At 38.5% G+C, this 20,804-nt stretch overlaps 2 protein-coding genes across 2 annotated transcripts in view; both read right to left on the reverse strand.

Annotated features, from left to right (window-relative positions):
- Window positions 1-74: 74 nt before the first annotated feature.
- Window positions 75-11,411, reverse strand: rab25b (RAB25, member RAS oncogene family b). The gene is made up of 6 exons (XM_017708712.2): window positions 11,321-11,411; window positions 11,083-11,227; window positions 6,040-6,235; window positions 4,861-5,054; window positions 4,202-4,282; window positions 75-2,549 (listed from the first exon to the last, which is right to left on the reverse strand). Exons 2-6 carry the CDS (start codon window positions 11,117-11,119, stop codon window positions 2,422-2,424), a joined length of 636 nt encoding a protein of 211 aa, XP_017564201.1. The 5' UTR covers window positions 11,120-11,227; window positions 11,321-11,411; the 3' UTR covers window positions 75-2,421.
- A 5,452-nt stretch (window positions 11,412-16,863) lies between these two features.
- The window catches only part of lamtor2 (late endosomal/lysosomal adaptor, MAPK and MTOR activator 2), a 6,253-nt gene continuing 2,312 nt past the window's right edge, over window positions 16,864-20,804 (reverse strand). Inside the window, exons 3-4 of the mRNA XM_017708693.1 lie at window positions 18,964-19,053; window positions 16,864-17,224 (exon numbers count right to left, since the gene is read on the reverse strand). Coding sequence (XP_017564182.1) covers window positions 17,168-17,224; window positions 18,964-19,053 — 147 coding nt within the window. The 3' untranslated portion in view covers window positions 16,864-17,167. The remainder of the gene's footprint in view (window positions 17,225-18,963; window positions 19,054-20,804) is intronic.

Below are 20,804 nucleotides of genomic sequence, written 5' to 3' on the forward strand. Positions count from 1 at the left end.
GTACATAAAGGCTTCTGTATTCATAGTGCGACACATTGTACTGTTTTCTTTTACACACAATTCAGAGAGACCCATTTGGATGTTATTCACTTTTATTAGCAGAGAGCTTCTTTACAGCAGACATTGCCTCAAAGCAGCTTGTCCAGAAATCCAGGTTTTAACCCATCCTCCTCTGGACCGCACCGGACCCGGCAGTTAGGAAACAAGTAGAACACGTTTGAAGGAACGATGGTTGGAAATAAAGATAAAATGTTAAAAGTACATAATAAACCTGTTTGCGAAATATCGGCTGATGCAGGCTGTTTTGCTGGAAGATCTACGGTCCAGCAGATGAATCCTGACCAGTAAGGAAAATATTATACAAAAACACACGGTTATTATATCAAAAGTCAAATCAAAGTTTCGCATCTATCATACCCAAGTTGACCTTTACCCTGATAGTGGTAATCCTTTAACACCTGTACATGATAATAAATATTCTCTGTGATGTGATAAAGTCTATATGAGTGCATGTTTTATTATTCTTATTATCCTGATTTAAAAATGATTAACATGCGACAAATATTACAATTTGGTTCAAATAATATACAAGAAAGCCAAGTATTCAACAGCTCAGCAGGCCTACGTAATCAGTTTATTAGTAATCATCAGTTGCGGCCCACTGTATTAATCAGGAAAGCATTATGGATCAATATTTGTGAAAAGAAAGTGTGCAGTTTTAAAATTCATGTCTTTCCACTTTGAGTGTAACATGAACGAATCATTGTAAGGCGTCAAAATCTGTCAGATCTCAAATGATTTGAAAAACCACATCTATTATATGACATATCATTTTATAAATGGCATCTTCCTCACGCAGTCGGAAGTGTACATGTGAGGCCAGGCCGGTTTATTTTAAAAGGGATGCACCAGCGTTTCTTTAACCTGATCTCTATCTGCCGCACCCGCACACCCCACTAGGGTTCTTTAGTACAGACAATGGTTCTTTATAGAACCATAAATATTTAACTTTTTACTGTGTTGAAATGTTGTATAAATTTTAATAGGAGCAGCTTTGGTGTCTGTCTTATCCTAGACCTGCTCTGTTAGACTGTAATATAACATACATATTAAATACTATATATAAAGTTTGTACTTATACTATGTATAAAGTGTATAGTCAAGCATTTTAGAAGAGTTTTAGAAGAGTAAAAGAGTTTGTTCAGAGAATTCAGCAGCTGCCCATTGGCTTCCAGCATAATGTTATGGGCACCCTGGTCAAATTAGACATTTGTTTAAACTGAGGAGCTGGCAACTTATGTTCTTAACTGAAACTAGGCTGGTCAGCTGGCTACCAGGCTGGAACAACTCCGTCATTAACATAACAGGCTTGAGTTACAGTACTTTCGGTACGATTAACTGTAAAACGGGGGTATAAAGTCTAATCAATGTCACTCGAAGGTCTTACACACTTCAAACGTCCATGCTTCAGTTAGAAGTCAGGAAGTTGGGGTTCACTCCCCCGCCTGGGTAAACACTCTACACTGTACCAATAAGAGTCCTTGGGCAAGACTCCTAACACCACCTTCGCCTAACTGTGTAAAATGATCAAATTGTAAGTCGCCCTGGATAAAAGCGTCTGCCAAATGCTAAACAGAAGTCGTGTCAAACCCAGGCGGGATCCCAAACGGCTCTGTCCTCCCTAAATAGTGTGCTAACTATGAAAGCTTAGAAATTCTAGCCTCAACAGGTAAACAGTCCCAAATGACTATTTTAGCTGTATTTTGCTCTGTTGGGTTGCAGGATCCAGTATTTAATTTCCCACGTAGTGCACTTTGTAGGAAGCAGGGAGCCATTTAAAGTTCAGCCCCAGCGTGAGAAGAGGGGCGTTGCTGGATTAGTGCTAAATAAGACTTGTGGTGGTAATTTGGTGACCAAAAAGTTCTTATAAAGTGAAAGTTTGTGCATTAAACAGTGCTGTGTTATCACATGTTCACTGTTATATGACAAAAAGTCTAAAAAATAATGAAATGACCGCAGTTTAAATTACATTCTATGGCGGAATACATGTTTATGTCGATTATAATTAATGGTAACGCATGGCCTCAAGCAGCTTATTGCTTTAATATACGTGTGTTGTTGACAGAGAGTGTGTGTTGCATTATTTTCACTTAGAAAATCAGTGACGCAGATGGAGATCAGGTTGAAAACATGCTGGAATATTCCTTTAAAACTATTTTAAATGGCTTTATAAGCATCATGAAACTTGAGACATACAAAAATACTTTCTCATGACAGTCACATGGCATGAAGGAAAACATCAGTCATCGAAAAGTGGTTCTTATGAATGTGTGGTGATTGGAGTGTCCATTCCTGGACAATGAGGGAGGAGATAAGACCATCCTATCCTCAGTCCCTCTCTGCCGTACCTCCAGATTATTCTTACACATTCTTACAGCAAGGCTTCCTCTCCTCCTGAGGGTCAGCCGGTGCAGTTTGGGGACCGGACAGTGACACTGCATTGATTGACCCACGGGTGACCTCTTTACTGCTCACTTTCTTATGGATTTCTGCAAGAGAATTCGTTCAGGTGTTTTGTAAGAAAGTGCTGCACTGAAAGTACTGCTGAATTCAAACATGTACATAATTTAAACATGAATAAAATGTATTTGATTAGTACAATTATAACACAAGTTCAAGCCACCTGACAAAAATATACCATCATTTGCCCCATTAAAGGATTTTGCCATTACAGTAAATGATAATTCACACCTTATTTTGGCTGATATCATTATCAGAACAAAAGGGTTGCATTTTCTATGACACAGCTAAATTATAAACATATAAGATATTTTGTTTTAGTTTTTTTTTGCATTTTATTCTAAATGAAATATACATATGGGAGTTAAGTAAATTCAGTGCATCACTTTTTTAGTGTGGTAATTTTGAAATGTACATAAAATATAAAATGCAAACACAAGACACGTTTCTATGGAAGCCCATTTCCTTACTTTTTTGAGAATTTGACATAGTATATCAAAACACTGATTTTTTCTCAAAATATTGACCATGTATCTTGAAACAAAGGCTTGTTTTCTCAAGAATTTGACACAGCATGTCAAAATAATCACTTAATTTCTCAAAATCTTAACTAAATTTTGCAATAATGACTTACTTTCTCAAAAATTTGACATAGTATGTCAAAATAATGACTAATATTTTTTAAATTTTGACTTAGCATATTAAGATAATTACTTACTTTCTCAAGAATTTCACATAGTACATCAAAACAATGATTTTCTTTCTCAAAATGTTGATTATGTATCTCAAAATAATGATTCATGTTCCCAAGAATGTGACATAGAATATCCAAATTACTATTAATTTCTCAAAGTGATGACTAAGTGTCGCAAAATGACAACCTACATTCTTGAGAATTCAACATCGTATGTCAAAAAATAACTTAATCTTAACACAGAATCTTGAAATAAAGGCTTACTTTCTAAAGAATGACATAGTACATCAAAATGATCATTTATTTTCTCAACATTTTAACTAAATATCTCAAAATAATGAGTTACTTTCTCAAGAATTTGACAAAATATGTCAAAATGATGACTTTTTTCTCAACATTTCGACTTAGTATTTTAAAAAAATGACTTGTTCTAGTATGTCAAGTTGTTACTCAGAATCTTGAAATAATGGCTTACTCTTTCAATAATTTCATTTAGTATCTTGAAATTACTTACTTTTTCAAACTCCTGGCTTAATATCTCAAAATAATAATTTACTTTCTTTGAATTTAAATTCAAACTCTTTATTTCAACCTTGTAGGACAAAATGTTGAGAAATTAAGTGATTATTTCAACATAGCAAATCAAAATAAAAATAAAGAAAATAAGTCACTATGTTGAGATACTAAGTCTAATTATTGAGAAGTACATCCTAAAAACACAAGTCATTATTTCAAGATACTAAATTGATACCTGGAAAAGTCCATTTTTAGATATTAACTCAAAATATTAAAATATTACTGTCAGAAACTCAGAAGAAGACAAAAATAACGTGATCTTTTTCCTCCTCTATCGGGCAGGAATGGACCATACATTCCACCATATAATAAAGCCGGAATACAGTAAGTACTGTAATTCCAAGAGCAGAGCTACAAGGAGGAAAAACTGCAGAAATCTGAGCTGAAGTATTGACTGTATACAGAACTCACCCATTAGGACATTGTTGAACGCGGTCTCCACGTTTGTTGACTCCAAGGCTGAAGTTTCCGTGAAGAGCAGCCCGTTTTTTTCTGAGTGAGAGAGCGATGTGTGTCAGCGCTGCACATCACTGTCATATCAATTACACCACCTTATAATGCCAGCAGCCCTTTACACGTGACCATGAATGACAAAAGAAATATTCAAATTGCTTGGTTTGCAAAAGTTTGAGCACCCCAGGCAGTTGACATATTTTGACATATTAGATAATATTTTTTCAAGTATGTTAAGCTCTGCAAATAAATAGAAATTGTGAATTAAATTAGCAGAAAAATGTCATATTTACGTTTGTTCTCTGTAGTGAATATAACATATTAATGATATAATATATATCATTTGACTGGGGATTTTCAAGCTTTCGCACATGGCTACACATTATATTAAAGAAAATTCTTCCTCTTCCAATAAACTTACCATTTCAGTGACACAAGTTTAAAGTTTGAAATACTCTTAATTGCTCATTAACTACAGGGATTTACTCAGCAACTACTACAGTGTTTCTACGGTTATGAGAGTGAATTCAAATGTAGGCCCAAATACAGAACCTTGCAGTTTAATGGGCTGTTCAAAATAAAGACGTTTCATTTTATAAAGAGTTTCAGTTTAGTACCTGCGAAATCCTTTGCATCCTCTGTTGGCACAGACCGTATCGATGCCAAGTCTGATTTGTTGCCCACTAGCATGACCACTATGTGGGGGTCCGCATGGTCATAAAGTTCCTTCAGCCAGCGCTCTGCACTCTCATAGGTCAGGTGCTTTGAAATGTCATAAACTAGCAGCGCTCCAACGGCACCCCGATAATAACTGAGGAGGAGGAACGGAAGACAGATGGGTCAGGTAACTGCACAAGGCTTTCGGGATGGTCTTGAATCATCGTAGGAAATTTATGGGAAGATTTTGCCCTATGTGGACCGGACAAATAAGACATCTCTGTCATTCTGCTTATGCCTAGATATGGATTCTTAAAATTTTGGCAAGATAGCCAACTTCAAGCTTAATTCAATTTAACCCTGTAAAGTATTTGTACTGTAATAGGTGGCCCCTGGCAGTCATAGGGCCCTAAGTAGCTGCTTATGTCGCTTATTAGATAGAGTTAGGACTGAACTTTTTTCAATAGAGCAATAAACAATGAAAGGATCTGAGAAGGTGCAGAAATAGGAGAGTAGGAGAGTGTCTTCTAGTTCTTGTGGTGATGTACAATTTCACAGTCCAACTAAAACAACAGGCAAAATGAAAGATCTTCTTGATGCTGTGTTGGGATAGACCAGGTAAACTAATGATCTTCCATGTTGACCACAAAAACTGCATTCACGCAGCTACCAAACACCTTCAGAAGTTTTTAACATGACCGTGTCATCATAGCCTCACCATTCCCCTTGGGGGAACATGGGAGACCATCTTGAAAGCCGTTCCATAACTATTAGCTCATCATGGTAATCATGGTAAGTGGCAACTTCAGCAGCAGATCCCAGAAATCATAGGCTGTCTGACCGCTTGTGTAGCATAAGTGTGACACACTTCTGAGAACACTGGGAGCCAGATTTGGTAAGACCATTGTTAAAAGCAATACTCAAATGGGACTGAAGTCATAAACAGGTGGGTAATTTTCATCTTAGCTGGGCTTACAAGTTGATGCTTCGCAAGCCAGAACATTCCCTGATACCCCATGAGTGCAGTAGACCAAGCTGAGGTCCATCTCAGCAGATTTTACGACATTATGAGCTGACAAAGTGATCCAAGCACAACATAAACAGCCTTTCCACTGTATGTGTGCATGGGCCGTACTTACGCAGAGGTTATGGCTCGATATCTTTCCAGTCCGGCCGTGTCCCATATCTGGGCTTTGATGGTCAAGCTTTCTACCTGCACAGTTCTTGTGCTGAACTCCACGCCAATGGTCGTCCGGCTGTCGTGGTTGAACTCATTCTTGGTGAATCTCGAGAGAAGATTGCTCTTGCCCACACCCGATTCCCCTATTAGCACCACTGAAAAACAAACAGAGAACCATTTAATGGCAGGTTGACCATCTTCTTGCTACTACAGGTCCAGGCGTGTGGTGGCTATTTAATAACTGTGGTTGCTAAATAGGTAGCTCAGTTTAGGTCGTCTGAGCCTAATCAAAAGCTAATCCTAAAGGGTGTTGAAGGTATTATGACTCATGTGGGATGTTCTGCTGCTAAGGTGAACCATTTAAAACGCCGCCCATCACACCCTGTAACAAATTAGGCAATCGCAGGTATGTCCAGGCAAGCCAGCGAGATTTAAACATTTCATAATTGAAAATGAACGTCACACCTATTCAAACAGACAGCGGCTGAATCACATGCGTCGGTATCTGGCAAGACGATGAGGAGGAACATTCTCAATCATGCAAACACTGATGAGAACAGAGCGTCTCATTTTGACCATAATCCACTTGCAATATATACTATGGCCTGAATGTTTGTAGAGTATTTTGCACTAAATGTAAATGTAATGTAGACAAAGGTTAATGGGTAACCTGCAGATTTGTCTTTTAGACGCCGTCTTTTTCAGGGACGTCTGTGCTTATTTCAACATGACAACACCACCCAACATTATGCATGTGTTGCCACAGCAAGGCCGTGTAATTAGAGAGTGCAGGTGCTAGACTGGCCTGCCTTCAGTCCAGAAATGTCTCCCGTTTAATGTGTCTTACTAAACTCAAAATATGACAAATATGCGGGGTTGTGTGGCCGAAGACCCGCGTAACAAAAGGATAGGGAAAAAACATCTGCTCTGAAACCTGGATCAGTTCGTCTCTTCAGTCCTCAAACCATTATTAAGTGCTGTTAAAGGGAAAGGTGATGTAGCACAGTGGTAAACATGCTCCTGTCTCAGCTTTTTTGGAAAGTATTGCAGGCATCAAATTCGATTGAATTCAGCTGAATACGGGTCCCACTGAATTTCCTAATCATCATTTTCTGTTTTTAAAAGCATTTCACATAAACTGGGCTTGTACTTCATTTAAGACACAGGGACTGTTTTTGTGCAAAGTCAAATGTCACAGGAAACAACGAGGTCTGCACTTCCTCACTCATTGTTTAGTGCGCTAAAAAGCATGGATGTGGGAAGTGGGGGGTGGTGAGCTTAACTGGGGATTGTTCAACTGCAACTTCCAGTAAATAAATACTTGTGATATGGTGGAATTTGTAATTAGGTTTTATTTATTTATTTTATAATCTGCATCATTCAAGTTAACTACAAATGAGCCAATTCAGTTCCCTCAGCAACTGTTTGCAGCTTTGGGGGCGTCGGTAGTTCTGTAATTGTAAAGAATAATGCACTGTAATATTGTCTTATGGTTTTTTCAGCCACTTTATCTCCCACTCTGTGTGCATTTAAGTGCAGTAGGCCTGACAATGGGCGTGACATAATCAGGTACTGCTACATGTCAATCCGATTGGGTGCTGTGCATCTCATTTGCATAAAGTTTATTCTAAAAAAGAGAAATCACAGTGTGTATTAGCAGTGATAGATCATATCTGCATACTGTTTTTTGTGTCACATTATAGCATGAAAAAAAATCCAAAAATTCCAAAGAAGAAAATATTTGACATATTAATTTTTGCATGACGTCACATATACACCCGCCTAAAATTTCAGCACTGCCAACTTGACACTTCTTCCCCTGTACCTGCTACGTACCTACAGTTATATTCAAAGGTTTAGGTCACCCTCGTCACATGACAAATATTTCTTATATGTCATAACTGTTTATAGTGGTGGTGAATGGAACCAGACATCTGAAGAGTTTAAGGCCTCTTAAAGCTCCCGAATATAGAAAGCTGTAAATCGAAATGGTTTTGAATGCACTGCCTAAATCCTGAGGTAGTGTTTTAGGATCATTTTGAGGGAGGATTTTGGCCTAAACTGATCATGTTTAACCAATTCATGGCAGACAAGTACGTGCAGGGTGTTCTAGGGCAAAACAGCATCAAACAAAATGCATTTTTTCTGATTGGCCACTATTTTACCTTCATCAACATTACATATCGGACGCGTAGGTCCAGTGGTTGTTTGGGTTGTAAATAAAATGACTATATCCAAAAATGTGGGCACTCCTGATTAAATAACACTAGTTCTGTTGGTTTTCTAAGTGAAAATAAGTGAACTCTCTACAGATGTATGTTATGTTATGTTTTATATGTTAAAACATAACTAGAAATGATTTACACTGAGACAATCGAACATTTGCATATGACTGTAAGTCATGAAATACTGAAAGGACAGCAGTGCACTGCTTTGGCTCTGAAGTATGTTACACTAAGCCATTTGAGATAAAGCCAATGTTAAAAGCCGAATTTGTTCATACTGAACCCGACACATGTTAACCACCTTAACTGGTGAAGAGCTGCACAAGAAACCAGGTGAATCTCATGTTTAATTTCAACCAAAAGGACCACTTTCGACAGACTGTTCACCTGTTTTGCTTTTCCAATCACGGAAAGCACTGAAAAGCCTTACTTGGTGCTTTGTGGAGTAAGATTGGGAGAAAAACACACTTCCCCTCCTTGGATGTTAACCTGCCTTGCGCAAACAGCACCCTGGTTGCTATGGCAAATCAGATTTGTGACCTTGGAGCTTTCTGTTTATATGTTGGGTGAGAAACGAATCCTCCGCTGGGCGAAAATATCCACTGGCTTTGCACCAGGTTGCACATTATGTCCGTTTGTCTTGTAATTCAGCTGCAATTGGGCACGTGTTCAAAGCAAATTAGAAATCGTCGGATTGAACAATGGCCTTTCTTGAGGCCTTTCGCCTGACTGTTTCTCCTATTCTAATCACGGAAATCGCGCAGTCGTGGCAATCCGGCCACCAAATGTTCCTCATTACCTCATGTGACCAGCGTTATCAGTCATTGCTCTGCATACTTACATCAGCATGTCATACTGCGCACAAACCATTTCCTCTTCAGAGGCGTTTTGGTGCAACTCAATGAGTGACACACTGATACAGAAATTAGCTGAGCGGATATCGGATAAACAAGAGAGACTGCAGTTCTCAAAACATGTCATTATCTAGACCCTAAACCTGAACTGCAAGAGGTTTATATGGTTCTGGCTACATTAGTGTTTATACAGTGGGGTCCAAAATCCGAAACCACCTGTGAAAATGCTTCTAGCTTGCGGCTGTTTCGAGTTTAATAGATAGAATTTCATTGCAAATTCTATTCTTAGCATCACATTTTGAACGGAAAGTAGAAAATTTTAACATGAATGTCATAATTTTTTTATATTTCATATGTCCGCCTTTCGCTTTATTGACAGGCCCGCACTCCTCAAGCTAGTCAAAAGCCTCCGTTGAGTAGATTTCAAATCGTCCTAAGATGCACCAGAACAGGAGCTTCAAAGGAAGACATGAGGCCTGAACGCTGGATCAGCCAATCAGACTTTAGGACCCAAACTAATCAGTTTCATAAAACAGCTTGAGCACCTCCAGTCAAATAGTAATTTTAGTTGACTTTCTAAGTGAAAATAAATTAATACAGGATTTGTCATGCAAATTTTAGCGCACAGTTTCTGTCCGTTTGCCAAAGTTAATGTACTAGAAAAACCTAAAATACAAAATGTGCCATAACTTTTGCACAGGTCTCATTTAATGTGCCTTCCACCCAGCCTCAAACATTAATTTTGCAGTGAAATGTGCAGAAGTGTGTTCTCTGTAGAGGATGCGTTCACTTATTTTCACTTAGAAAATAAACAAAACATATCAATTTGACCAATTTATGGTCGTTGGTAATGGTTGGTGTACTGTAGCGGGTAAAACCTCTCCCTTCTATGCTGTAGACTGGGGTTCAATCCCCACCTGGGTAGGCCCCCTACACTATACCAATAAGAGTCCCTGGGCAAGACTCCTAACACCACCTTCACCTACCTGTGTAAGTTGATCAAACTGTAAGTCGCTCTGGATGAGTGTCAGCCAAAATGCCATGAATGTAAATTTATGTACCCAAACTTTTGCTGCATATGCTGACATGCCACTAATATCTAATTGTTCCACAATATATTTGTACAGTACAAACACCACATATTGTTCCATTAGAATAGATGCAAATAAGCACATCACTGCTGTCGGAAGAAAACCTCGTGTCATTTTTCAGTTTTTGGCCTAATTTGAAAAAACCTGTTGCCCTTTTCATTGTGTGTAAATTTGATGATGAATGGATCAAAAGAAACGGCCCAAAATGACTTGGAAAGACGTCCGGTTCCGTAGACTTACATTAAAACTACAGCATGTTTTTTCTTTCCTCTGTAAAGTTACCATTTTGGAGATTTGATGTTTTGTTATGCAAATAAACAAACACAGTAAAAAGTTATAGGAATTTTGCATTTTGAAAAAAAAAGTAGTTGTTGTCGTTTAAAGAACAAAGTTTACTTGCATTAATTTCATTTCTCCTCAGTCAATTCCATGACCAGCACTCTTGATATATAACGATATATTATGATGCATAAAAAATCGAGTGCTTATTCAAATCAGGTGTCGGATGATATCTATAAAACCATATGATAGTATTTTTGGAGAAGTAGCCTGATCTGGCCTGCTGTGAACGTGCTCCTGTCCACATGTCCAATAAGCATTTTAAGCTATTTGAAGTTAATCTGTGGTTCTAAGGGTAACTGGACCCGGCTCTGGACCAGCAGGACATTTGGAAAGTCTCGCTGAAACTGACTAGGTTTAAAGGTGTTCTTCTTTCCTCTGCTCTCCTTCCGAGCTTCTTAAATACAGCACCAGATTCCCAACCCAGACACGGCGTCATTTCCAAATCAGTAGAAAAACCGAATGTCAAAAGCGAAAGAAACGGAGAACGCACCTTTAAAGACAAAGTTGTAGGCCTCATCTGACCCCATTTCTCACATGAGTTCCTCTTTCTCAGAATCTGGATAAGCTCATGAGTCAAAATCCCAGTTTGTGTAGACGGGGAAAGGAAAACAGAGGCGGTGGAAGACATCCACTAGCTGCAGAGCCAAAAAGAAACCATTACTAAGTAAATAAAACTCAATATGTATGTTTTCAATCCCACCTCAGTGCGTATTTGGTGAAAAGTTTACCTGCTGGTACGAGGAACTAGCCGTAGTGTTTGGCCAGGCATTTCCGCTGACAAGCAGACCGGGGGATGGAGGTGGGGTGGGGTGGGGCAGGTGGGGGTGTGTGTGTGAGGCTGAATCGTAAGCAGGTTGAACAAGTAGGGCGAGCACAGGTGCAGTCAGACGAAACTGCCTCTAGTGCTGCACCTGCCTGGCCAATTGGGACGCAGGCCCTGCCCACTTTCGAGAGACAGCCAACCTGTTTGGTTTCTATCCGAAGCCGGAAGCCTCTCCCGGTGCAGACGGCTCAGATGACACCTGCTGCTGTGTGGAGGTTTCGTCATGACTGGCCACACAGAGCGCTGTACTGGGATAAAGTCAAGACATGTTCGGTGTCTGAGGTTTGCCTGTTAGTTTTGCACTGGCATTATGCTGCTAATGCACGAATACTTTCCAGTTCAATTTAAGTCCCATTATATTTTTAGTAATGAAGTGACTGTAGTTGTTATTTATTTCCATGTATCCACTTTAAATATGGTGATTTCGGCTGTCCCACCTCACTGACATTGAACTTACTGGACTCTATGAAATGTAGTCATTAAAAACTTCCAGCAACACCATAATTGCAACGCAATTTAACATTAAAATAGCTAATAATTCATTTAATTTAACAACCCAGTGCTACTGGAGTTTTAAAACAGTGTGGCCACTCACTCCCAGGACGCACTGTGACCGAAATACAACTGGACCACTCAAACCAAGACTAATCGTGAGGACATTCAACACAAGTGTAAACGAAATGTGTTTTCGATATCAATATACAATAAACTGCTACAAAGACTAGCAGGTGAGAGAATCAACAATTTCATATTTACATACTAAGTCGTGAATCTGAAATGCTATGCGATAATTATGATACTAAGTCATTATGACATATTAAGTCATTATTACGAGATGTTAAGTCAATTATGAGAATCTTATTTATGAGATTATAAATGACAATTTTGAGATAAGAGAGAGGAGTTTATTATTATGAGCCATAAATATGAGATGCTAAGTCATAATTAAGAGATTAGAAATCATTAATATGAGTTTCATTATTATGAGATAGTAAATCAACATTAAGAGATAGTAAGTCATCATTATGACATAGCAGGCTATCATTATGAGATAGTAAGTCATGATTATGAGATAGTAAGTCATTATGAGATTTTAAGTCATCATTATGAGATAGTAGGTCATCATTATGAGATAGTAAGTTATTATGAGATAGTCATCATTATGAGATAGTAAGTCATCATTATGAGCTAGTAAGTCATCATTATGAGATAGTAAGTTATTATGAGATAGTAAGTCATCATTATGAGCTAGTAAGTCATTATTATGAGCTAGTACGTCATCATTATGAGATAGTAGGTCATCATTATGAGATAGTAAGTTATTATGAGATAGTAAGTCATCATTATGAGATAGTAAGTTATTATGAGATAGTAAGTCATCATTATGAGATAGTAGGTCATCATTATGAGATAGTAAGTTATTATGATCTAGTAAGTCATCATTATGAGATAGTAGGTCATTATTATGATAGTAGGTCATCATTATGAGATAGTAGGTCATCATTATGAGATAGTAGGTGATCATTATGAGCTAGTAAGTCATTATTATGAGATAGTAAGTTATTATGAGATAGTAAGTCATCATTATGAGATAGTAGGTCATCATTATGAGATAGTAGGTCATCATTATGAGCTAGTAGGTCATCATTATGAGCTAGTAAGTCATCATTATGAGATAGTAGGTCATCATTATGAGATAGTACGTCATCATTATGAGCTAGTAAGTCATCATTATGAGCTAGTAAGTCATCATTATGAGATAGTATGTCATCATTATGAGATAGTAAGTCATCATTATGAGATAGTAGGTCATCATTATGAGATAGTAGGTCATCATTATGAGATAGTAGGTCATCATTATGAGCTAGTAAGTCATTATTATGAGATAGTAAGTTATTATGAGATAGTAAGTCATTATGAGCTAGTAAGTCATCATTATGAGATAGTAGGTCATCATTATGAGATAGTTCATCATTATGAGCTAGTAAGTCATTATTATGAGATAGTAGGTCATCATTATGAGATAGTATGTCATCATTATGAGATAGTAGGTCATCATTATGAGATAGTTCATCATTATGAGCTAGTATGTCATCATTATGAGATAGTAGGTCATCATTATGAGATAGTTCATCATTATGAGCTAGTAAGTCATTATTATGAGATAGTAGGTCATCATTATGAGATAGTATGTCATCATTATGAGATAGTAGGTCATCATTATGAGATAGTTCATCATTATGAGCTAGTATGTCATCATTATGAGATAGTAGGTCATCATTATGAGATAGTTCATCATTATGAGCTAGTAAGTCATTATTATGAGATAGTAGGCCATTATTATAAGATAATATGAAATTCCAAGGTATAAACAGGTCAAAAACGTCCTTGTGAACGTAGCCTTAAGGACTGATGTAAGAGGTGGTGAAACTGTCAGATATTTAGAACATGATTTCAGAGTGTCAGACACAAAAGCAGCAAAATCATTCTGCCAAGGACAAAAGCAGCAACGACAACACAGAAGCAGATTGTTTACATGACGACAGAAGAGAACAAGGAAAAAAATGTGCCCTTAGGAAAACACAACATTTTAGCTGATAGTCCAGCCATAAAGCTGTGGAAATGTTTATTTTAATCTCTTATGAAGTCTGGTATTGCCCTTATCCTGATGACAGTCAAAACCCTGTTTTATGCTCTAGACTCTTGTTTTGTCATTTAGCTTTATTTCTAAGTCAATAGCAAAAAAAAAGCACATATTTGTTTGTTTGCAAATGCCAAGCCTTAGTTTGACTCTAATGCTTTGTATAATGCCATAGTATTACAAAAATGACTCATTAGCACAAGACCTGATCCTTCAGAGCAGTAAGCCTGAGTGCTGGGGTCAGAAGATCTGCCTGTTAGTCTTTTTAATTCTCTACCCTGGCTAGATTTTACGTTTCAAAGTAGTCAAACCATTGGTTCAGCACACACAGTTTTCCCTTCTGATGAAAGTGTACTTCCTTCGTTATAGCTGCACCCAACAGCCGACTGTAATGGGGAAGTCCACTGATTGTTCCTAATTTCTGCATATTGCTACGGGTGAGATATAAACAACGTCATTCAGAGTGGCTTGATATGAAATGGGTCGCTGTAGAGAAACTTGCAGCCTCTGATTTCTTTACAGTGGTGGTGATAGGAACCAGGCGTCCTGATCTACAACATAAACATAGCCATTTTATTTACCACCCAAAACTGCCAGTGACCCAGCATGTTTCTGAGCTTTAACATGTAATGCTGATGATGGTAAAAAGTTTTCTTTGGGGACTATTTGCCCTGTTATGCCATGTATGTACCCACCTCCCCGCCCCTTCATCTATTAAAACAGATTTGTAGGCCAAAATCTCATCATGAAACTACTGGAAAACAGTGTCTCATACTCTTCAGACGTCTGGTTCCTATCAGAACCACTGTGCACAAATCTGACTCGGTCAGTTTTCCTAGAACTGAGCATTTGTAGCCAAGCCACTGTGAACTAAACACTTTAAATATGCAGAAATTTGATTAAAAATGACTTCCCCTTTAAGTTAACCCACATATCTGTCCAGTCAATTGACCGCTGAGAGTGTGTACACAACACAGTTCCTGCTACTCATGAACAGCCCCAGGAAAAATGAAAAGCAGTACAGCAGTGCTTCTACTGCTCTGTAAAAATTAATTCATTCGAGTGTTAAGGGGCTAATATTATGGAAAAACTTCCTTCTTTGGGTGGAAAAAAGGCAACATGAGGTCACTGATGCAAAGCACCAGCATGCAGTACCCCAAAAGTCCCGGACAGTATGCAATTCACACTTCCACACTGCTCCACAGACTCTGCCAACACAAGGCTGTTTTCACTCTACTTACAGTAGCTCCCCCTTGTGGACAACCTTGTTGAGAGTGAGCGAGTGCGTTACAAGCCCGGTCCTCGAGTTGCTTTGCATCTAAAAAGAGCTCAGTATAGCTCAACTAATGATTTTGTTTACATTACAATTATGAAATATAATTTTTTTTCTAGAATTATCTAGAAATTTGCATAATTCCTTTGTTGTGTAGGCTTATAACTAATCAATTTAACAAAAATCACAATTTGATATTGAAATGGTTCATCTTTCAGCCCCAGTCATTAGGGATAAAGAAAGCATTGAAATAATGCTGTGAAAATGAGCTTTGGTGCATGAATAAAACAAGAAATGTAGAATATTAGACTAGAAATACTATTTTACTCTATGCATAATGTGAAGGTTAAGTATCCTCTTCACTAGCATAAAAATCCTTTAGTGGCAAACACACACACACACACACACACACACACACACACACACACACACCACTAGATTAGATATTTCCAGTGGTGGACAGTAACTCAGTAACTGAGTAAATGTAATTAGTTTCTGTACTTAAGTATTTTTGGTGTATCTGTACTGAAGTTTCTCAGTTCTGGGCGACTTTCTCCTTTCACTCCACTACATTTCAGAGTCTAATATCCGACTTTTTCCTCCTACATTTTGAGAAATCTGTCGTTCCTTTTGGTTTCTGTGTGTATAAAAACGTAACATGTCAAAACGAAAGAAGCGCAAAGCCAGAGCACCAATCAGGGCCCAGCGGTCACTTTGTTTAGAGCTGGTTTTGACCTGTTGGTCATACCGACCCAGTGCAGCACGCGGTTCAACGTCAGCGCAGCAGCGTAAAACTTTGGGAGAGTCTGTTCAACATAAATGATGAACTAACCTAACTTTGTGTAAATAGAGCTCAATATAGAAATATGTCCACATATGCAGTCGAGACTGACGCGGCTTTTTTCTGAATTTCTACAAACACCATTTCATTTTATAGTAAATGAGTTTGGGCTGGTTTATGTTTATGAACAGAGGCCTACAGATCAACATAGTAAAGGAGCTCATCTGTGATCCTGAGTTTAAAGCCAGTTTTTATTCAACTTAAACTTGGAACTAAGTTGTAAATAAATCTGAAACTGAAACTTTGCTTGTGTGTAAAAAGTGATTTCAGAGCCACTCGGTTCTCCCTGATGGAACCTGTTTACCTTCAGTGTTTTGTGCTTCTGATCATTTTAATAGACGTCAGCGTCACTAATTAATGACGTTCTATTAAAAGACTGGTTTACCAAGAGAGACGCTGGAGGACTTTCACCTGAAATGAGTTCATGAAGCCAGTCTGGTTATAAAAATGATAACAGGACATCAGAGCCAGAATTCCTCTTTTAGTACTTTTACTTTAGTGGAGGTCTAAAGGGAGGAACTTCTACTTTTACTGGAGTCCACCTCTGGATATTTCTAATTTTGATTTCTCGCTTTCCATTGAACCAAATCTCTCAAGAACAGAATCAGTGGATCATCTAAGAACACGGACACATGTGACAACTATAATAATGTAATTAAAAAAAGAAAAAAAAAAACATCAAGACACAAAAAGCAGATTTATGTTTTCACCAAATATTGGCTTCTTTATAAGTTAATTGATCATTAGCTGCACCCCCACAAACTTACTGAGAAAGATCAGGGTTAACAAGGAGGACAAAAAAAAGAAAGAAAAAAAAACAAGTTGCTGGTACATGAGAACATTCAGGCTTACATGAGGATCACAAAGCCAAACTTCCAGCACATCTTATTGTGTTAAGCATGAAAAACAAATATAAATAAAGCCAGGAAGAGACTTTCACAAAAACAAGGATGCACGAGTAAATCCATGGAGACACGACCATTTCAGATTCAGCCTCCTATGACGCTGCCACTTGAGTTAATGGTTCCTGAAGGTACTCCACCAGGGCCTCCGCCTGAAAAACACAGAAGATTTTCAGGCCAGAGACAACAAAATAACCATCGTATCTTTCTGCTATTTAAACCTGAGAGATAATCAAGACTTATGCAATCATTACAGCAAAGCTCTGATGAAAAAAATTCAGATGAACTTTTCCCCAAACGCAGCTTATCGAAGCTTTCGCTTCTTCGCTGCAGGCCTTGAATTGCCTCAAACCAACGTAAATTGTGGGGATTTGGAGACCTCTTTGGTGGAAATGTGTCATTACATGCAACGGGCAAAAGAACATTTCTGTAAGGTGATTTGTGCCTCAGTCCCCGTCCCCGTCTGCGAACTGATGAACCTAAAGATTATAAGAGGATTCAAAGCGAACTCGGAGAGAACTTAGTCAAAAGTTGAAGGACAAGTCTTCTGAGGGTGTGAATGAAGGTATCAAGTATCGTTATCATATCTTAAACAGTGTTATGTTGATTTTCCATCTGAGACCTAAACATCGAGTCACATCTTCTTTTTGAGAGTGTGTGTGATGTTAATAGGGTAAAGACGTATGACATGGTTTGAAAAAAAAAAAAAACTGACGCCAAATCCGACTCAACACCCCTGACTTTTCGGCTACGTTCACATTACGAGGCTGAAGTGCCACGAATTTTTGCCTTAAAATGACAAATCTGGATTTTCAGAGCTGAACGGACACAAATCTGACGGTTTTCAATCGGACACGTCTGATTAGTGAAGGTCTGAATGAGAACACTCGAAATCGGAATTCATTTGTTTCCTTCACTAAAGGTGTGGCACATCTCAGCGTCTCATTAACGCCAGCAAATGGGGCAAACCTCACAATTTGACCCGTTTTTGCCTTCGTTTTGCTCTCATAACGAGAGCTGTAGAGCTGTAGTGATTAGAATATGCTTGCAGGTCGTTTCAGGACACATTAATGACGGTCACAAATGTGTACAGTCGAATTATTAATATTGCATCGTATTCTTATTTATTATTTCAGGATTAATACAGCGATTCTGACCTATTTTAACATGCACTTTCTCCTGACTCAGTAATGCTATTCAATTTTTTAAAAAACCTCTCAAATTGACTGGCTTATGTGGTTTAGATGGATCCATCACAAAATGGATAATCATAAAAACTAAAAACTGCAGTAGCAGCCACACTGAAGCTTGACTTGTCTGTACTCCTGTTCATTTACACAGATAACAGCAGGTTATGTGGTGTCACAACTAACCACACAAGCAAGTCTATTCAAGATTACATAATAACTGTAGGGTCTGAAGCAATGTGTGGTGCAGTTTGCACCATGCTAATTGGTGGAGTAAACGCTTCCATTATGCTTGGTCTTGTAGCTCCAGTGCAAACCTAAAGAAGCCTTTACTGTAAATGGGAATAAAGGAAGTCATTTCACTGGTTGGATGATTCTATTTCTGCCTCTTTGTACCAAAGGAACACGGCAGAAGGCAGCTAATAATAGTGGATCCATAAAGAAGTTAGTGTTCCTTTATCTTATCGACGGAAAAAAAAAATATGGTGAGACAGTAAAGCAGAATTTCCTGAAGAGCTTCCATAAAATTAAACAAAACAGCAAAAAAGACTAAACTCGACTCATATTTCTAAGAAATCTTTTACAGACGAGACGTCGAGTTTTATTCAGAGCTCATGGAAACGAAGCCTTTTATGTGGTTTCTTTGCAATATTTTAGTTACTCGCTTGAGTTCAACTGGAAAACCTGACTAGAGCAGATCCTACCTTTGCCTTCAGCATCCCGAAGCCCACCGTCTCCTTGGCGTACATGCACAGTAATAGGTTTGCGACGCGGGTAATGGCCACTCTGCCCTCCTGTAATCACAAGAATATTGTTTCTGTTCGTTGTTCAGCCAAAAAACAACCAGTCATTTCGGTAATCTCAGAGCTAAAACTACCTACACTGATTAACATTTTATTGAAGACAATATTTTAAACCATCCCCCTCAACTCTGCAGGAAACCCCAAATCCACAGATATCATTGAGCCTCGGTCTAACAGCACAACCCTAAGAACTGTTGTAACTAAAGAGGTTCCTTCTTCAAGGTTCTGTCCTATAATCGTGCTTATTGCAGGGCAGCATTCCAGGATCCTGTGCATCCCAGAAAGGGAAAGGCTGTTGCTCTCCAGTGATTCTTCCTCAAGCTCTTAAAGCTGGTGTCATAATACACGAGTTCTACCCAGATTACAGCCACAATTCCAAATCAGGGCCTGTAATTTTCCAAATATTGAGGAAAATAAGAGTCGACAGTATGCAGGAGGGCACAGACTCTAATTTCTTGCCTCTGAATAAAGTTTCAAGCCGGTATGTCAAATATCTTTGATTTTCTCAACGGGAATCCGGACATAATTTAGCAGTTCATGCTGGACAACAGCCCAAATCTCAAAAGCCAATGAAACCTAGCAGTTTGGCCTATGGGAGAGCAACTGTTTTCATGTGAGCTTGGTATGTTCAGTTCAGTGGTTTTCCTGCCACCCTCGGAGTGTTGATTATGGGTCTGAACCTGGATTTCTGAAAAGCTGCTTTGGGTCCATTTCGGCAGCAATAAGCACTATACAAATGAAACTGGACTGAATTGTCAGTTTGGCAGACGGGCCAGTTTTAGTGTATTTAGACCATCACACTTTGCGTCATTGTGTGAGTTTAAAATCTAAGAAAGCAAACGCCAAATCACAAGCTGTTTAAGGTGGCATGAGGGAGAAAAATTAGTATATTTGCTTTGACGTAAAACAGCCATGGGGCAGTCGTGGGCTGGAGGTTAGGGAACCAGCCCTGTGACTGGAAGGTTGCTGGTTCAATCCCCTCGGCTGACACTCCAGGACGGAAGTGCCCTTGAGCAAGACACCTAACCCCCAATTGCTCCCCGGGTAGTGTGGATAGGGCTGCCCACTGCTCCAGGCAAGTGTGCTCACTGCCCCCTAGTGTTTGTGTTCACTAGTGTGCATGCACAGATGGGTTAAATGCGGAGGTCTAATTTCAGTGTGCAAACACAGTGACAAATGCTTGTAAATTCTATTTTATTCTAAGAGTACCAAATTCACAGAATATCCGACTAGTGACGATGACCACAGAAACAACAATGATACAGGACCATTTTTAATACATTTCTGGCTTTGGCAATACACAAACGTAGCATATTGTTTTCTAGCTGTCGGGTCTCAATTCGACGGGTCCTTTAGGAACATCTTTTGGCCACATTTGGAGCCTTAAATTCAAGATACGTAGATGGGAAATGCATGTACACTGCTAAAGAACTGCTGAAGGCTTGAGGTAACGGCGGATAGCAACCGTTGCTGAGCAGTGAATGGAGGACTAAGAAAATAAGCCAGAACAATAACAAAGCTTGTGTGTGAAGGCTTGGGATCTTCTCAGGGAAGATTAAGCCTGTCCATAAAACTATAGGTAGGATATATAATTAACTTAAATATACATAACAGAAAAAAGTTACCAGTATATTTTTTATTATATATTAATTACACACACTATAGTAATAATAGGCACATGCATGACAGGACTGCATTTGAGTTCTAGATCATTTTAACACGTACAACAGACTCCACTCCTT

This window comes from Pygocentrus nattereri, chromosome 24 (genome assembly GCF_015220715.1).
Source record: "Pygocentrus nattereri isolate fPygNat1 chromosome 24, fPygNat1.pri, whole genome shotgun sequence".
Classification (NCBI taxonomy): domain Eukaryota; kingdom Metazoa; phylum Chordata; class Actinopteri; order Characiformes; family Serrasalmidae; genus Pygocentrus; species Pygocentrus nattereri.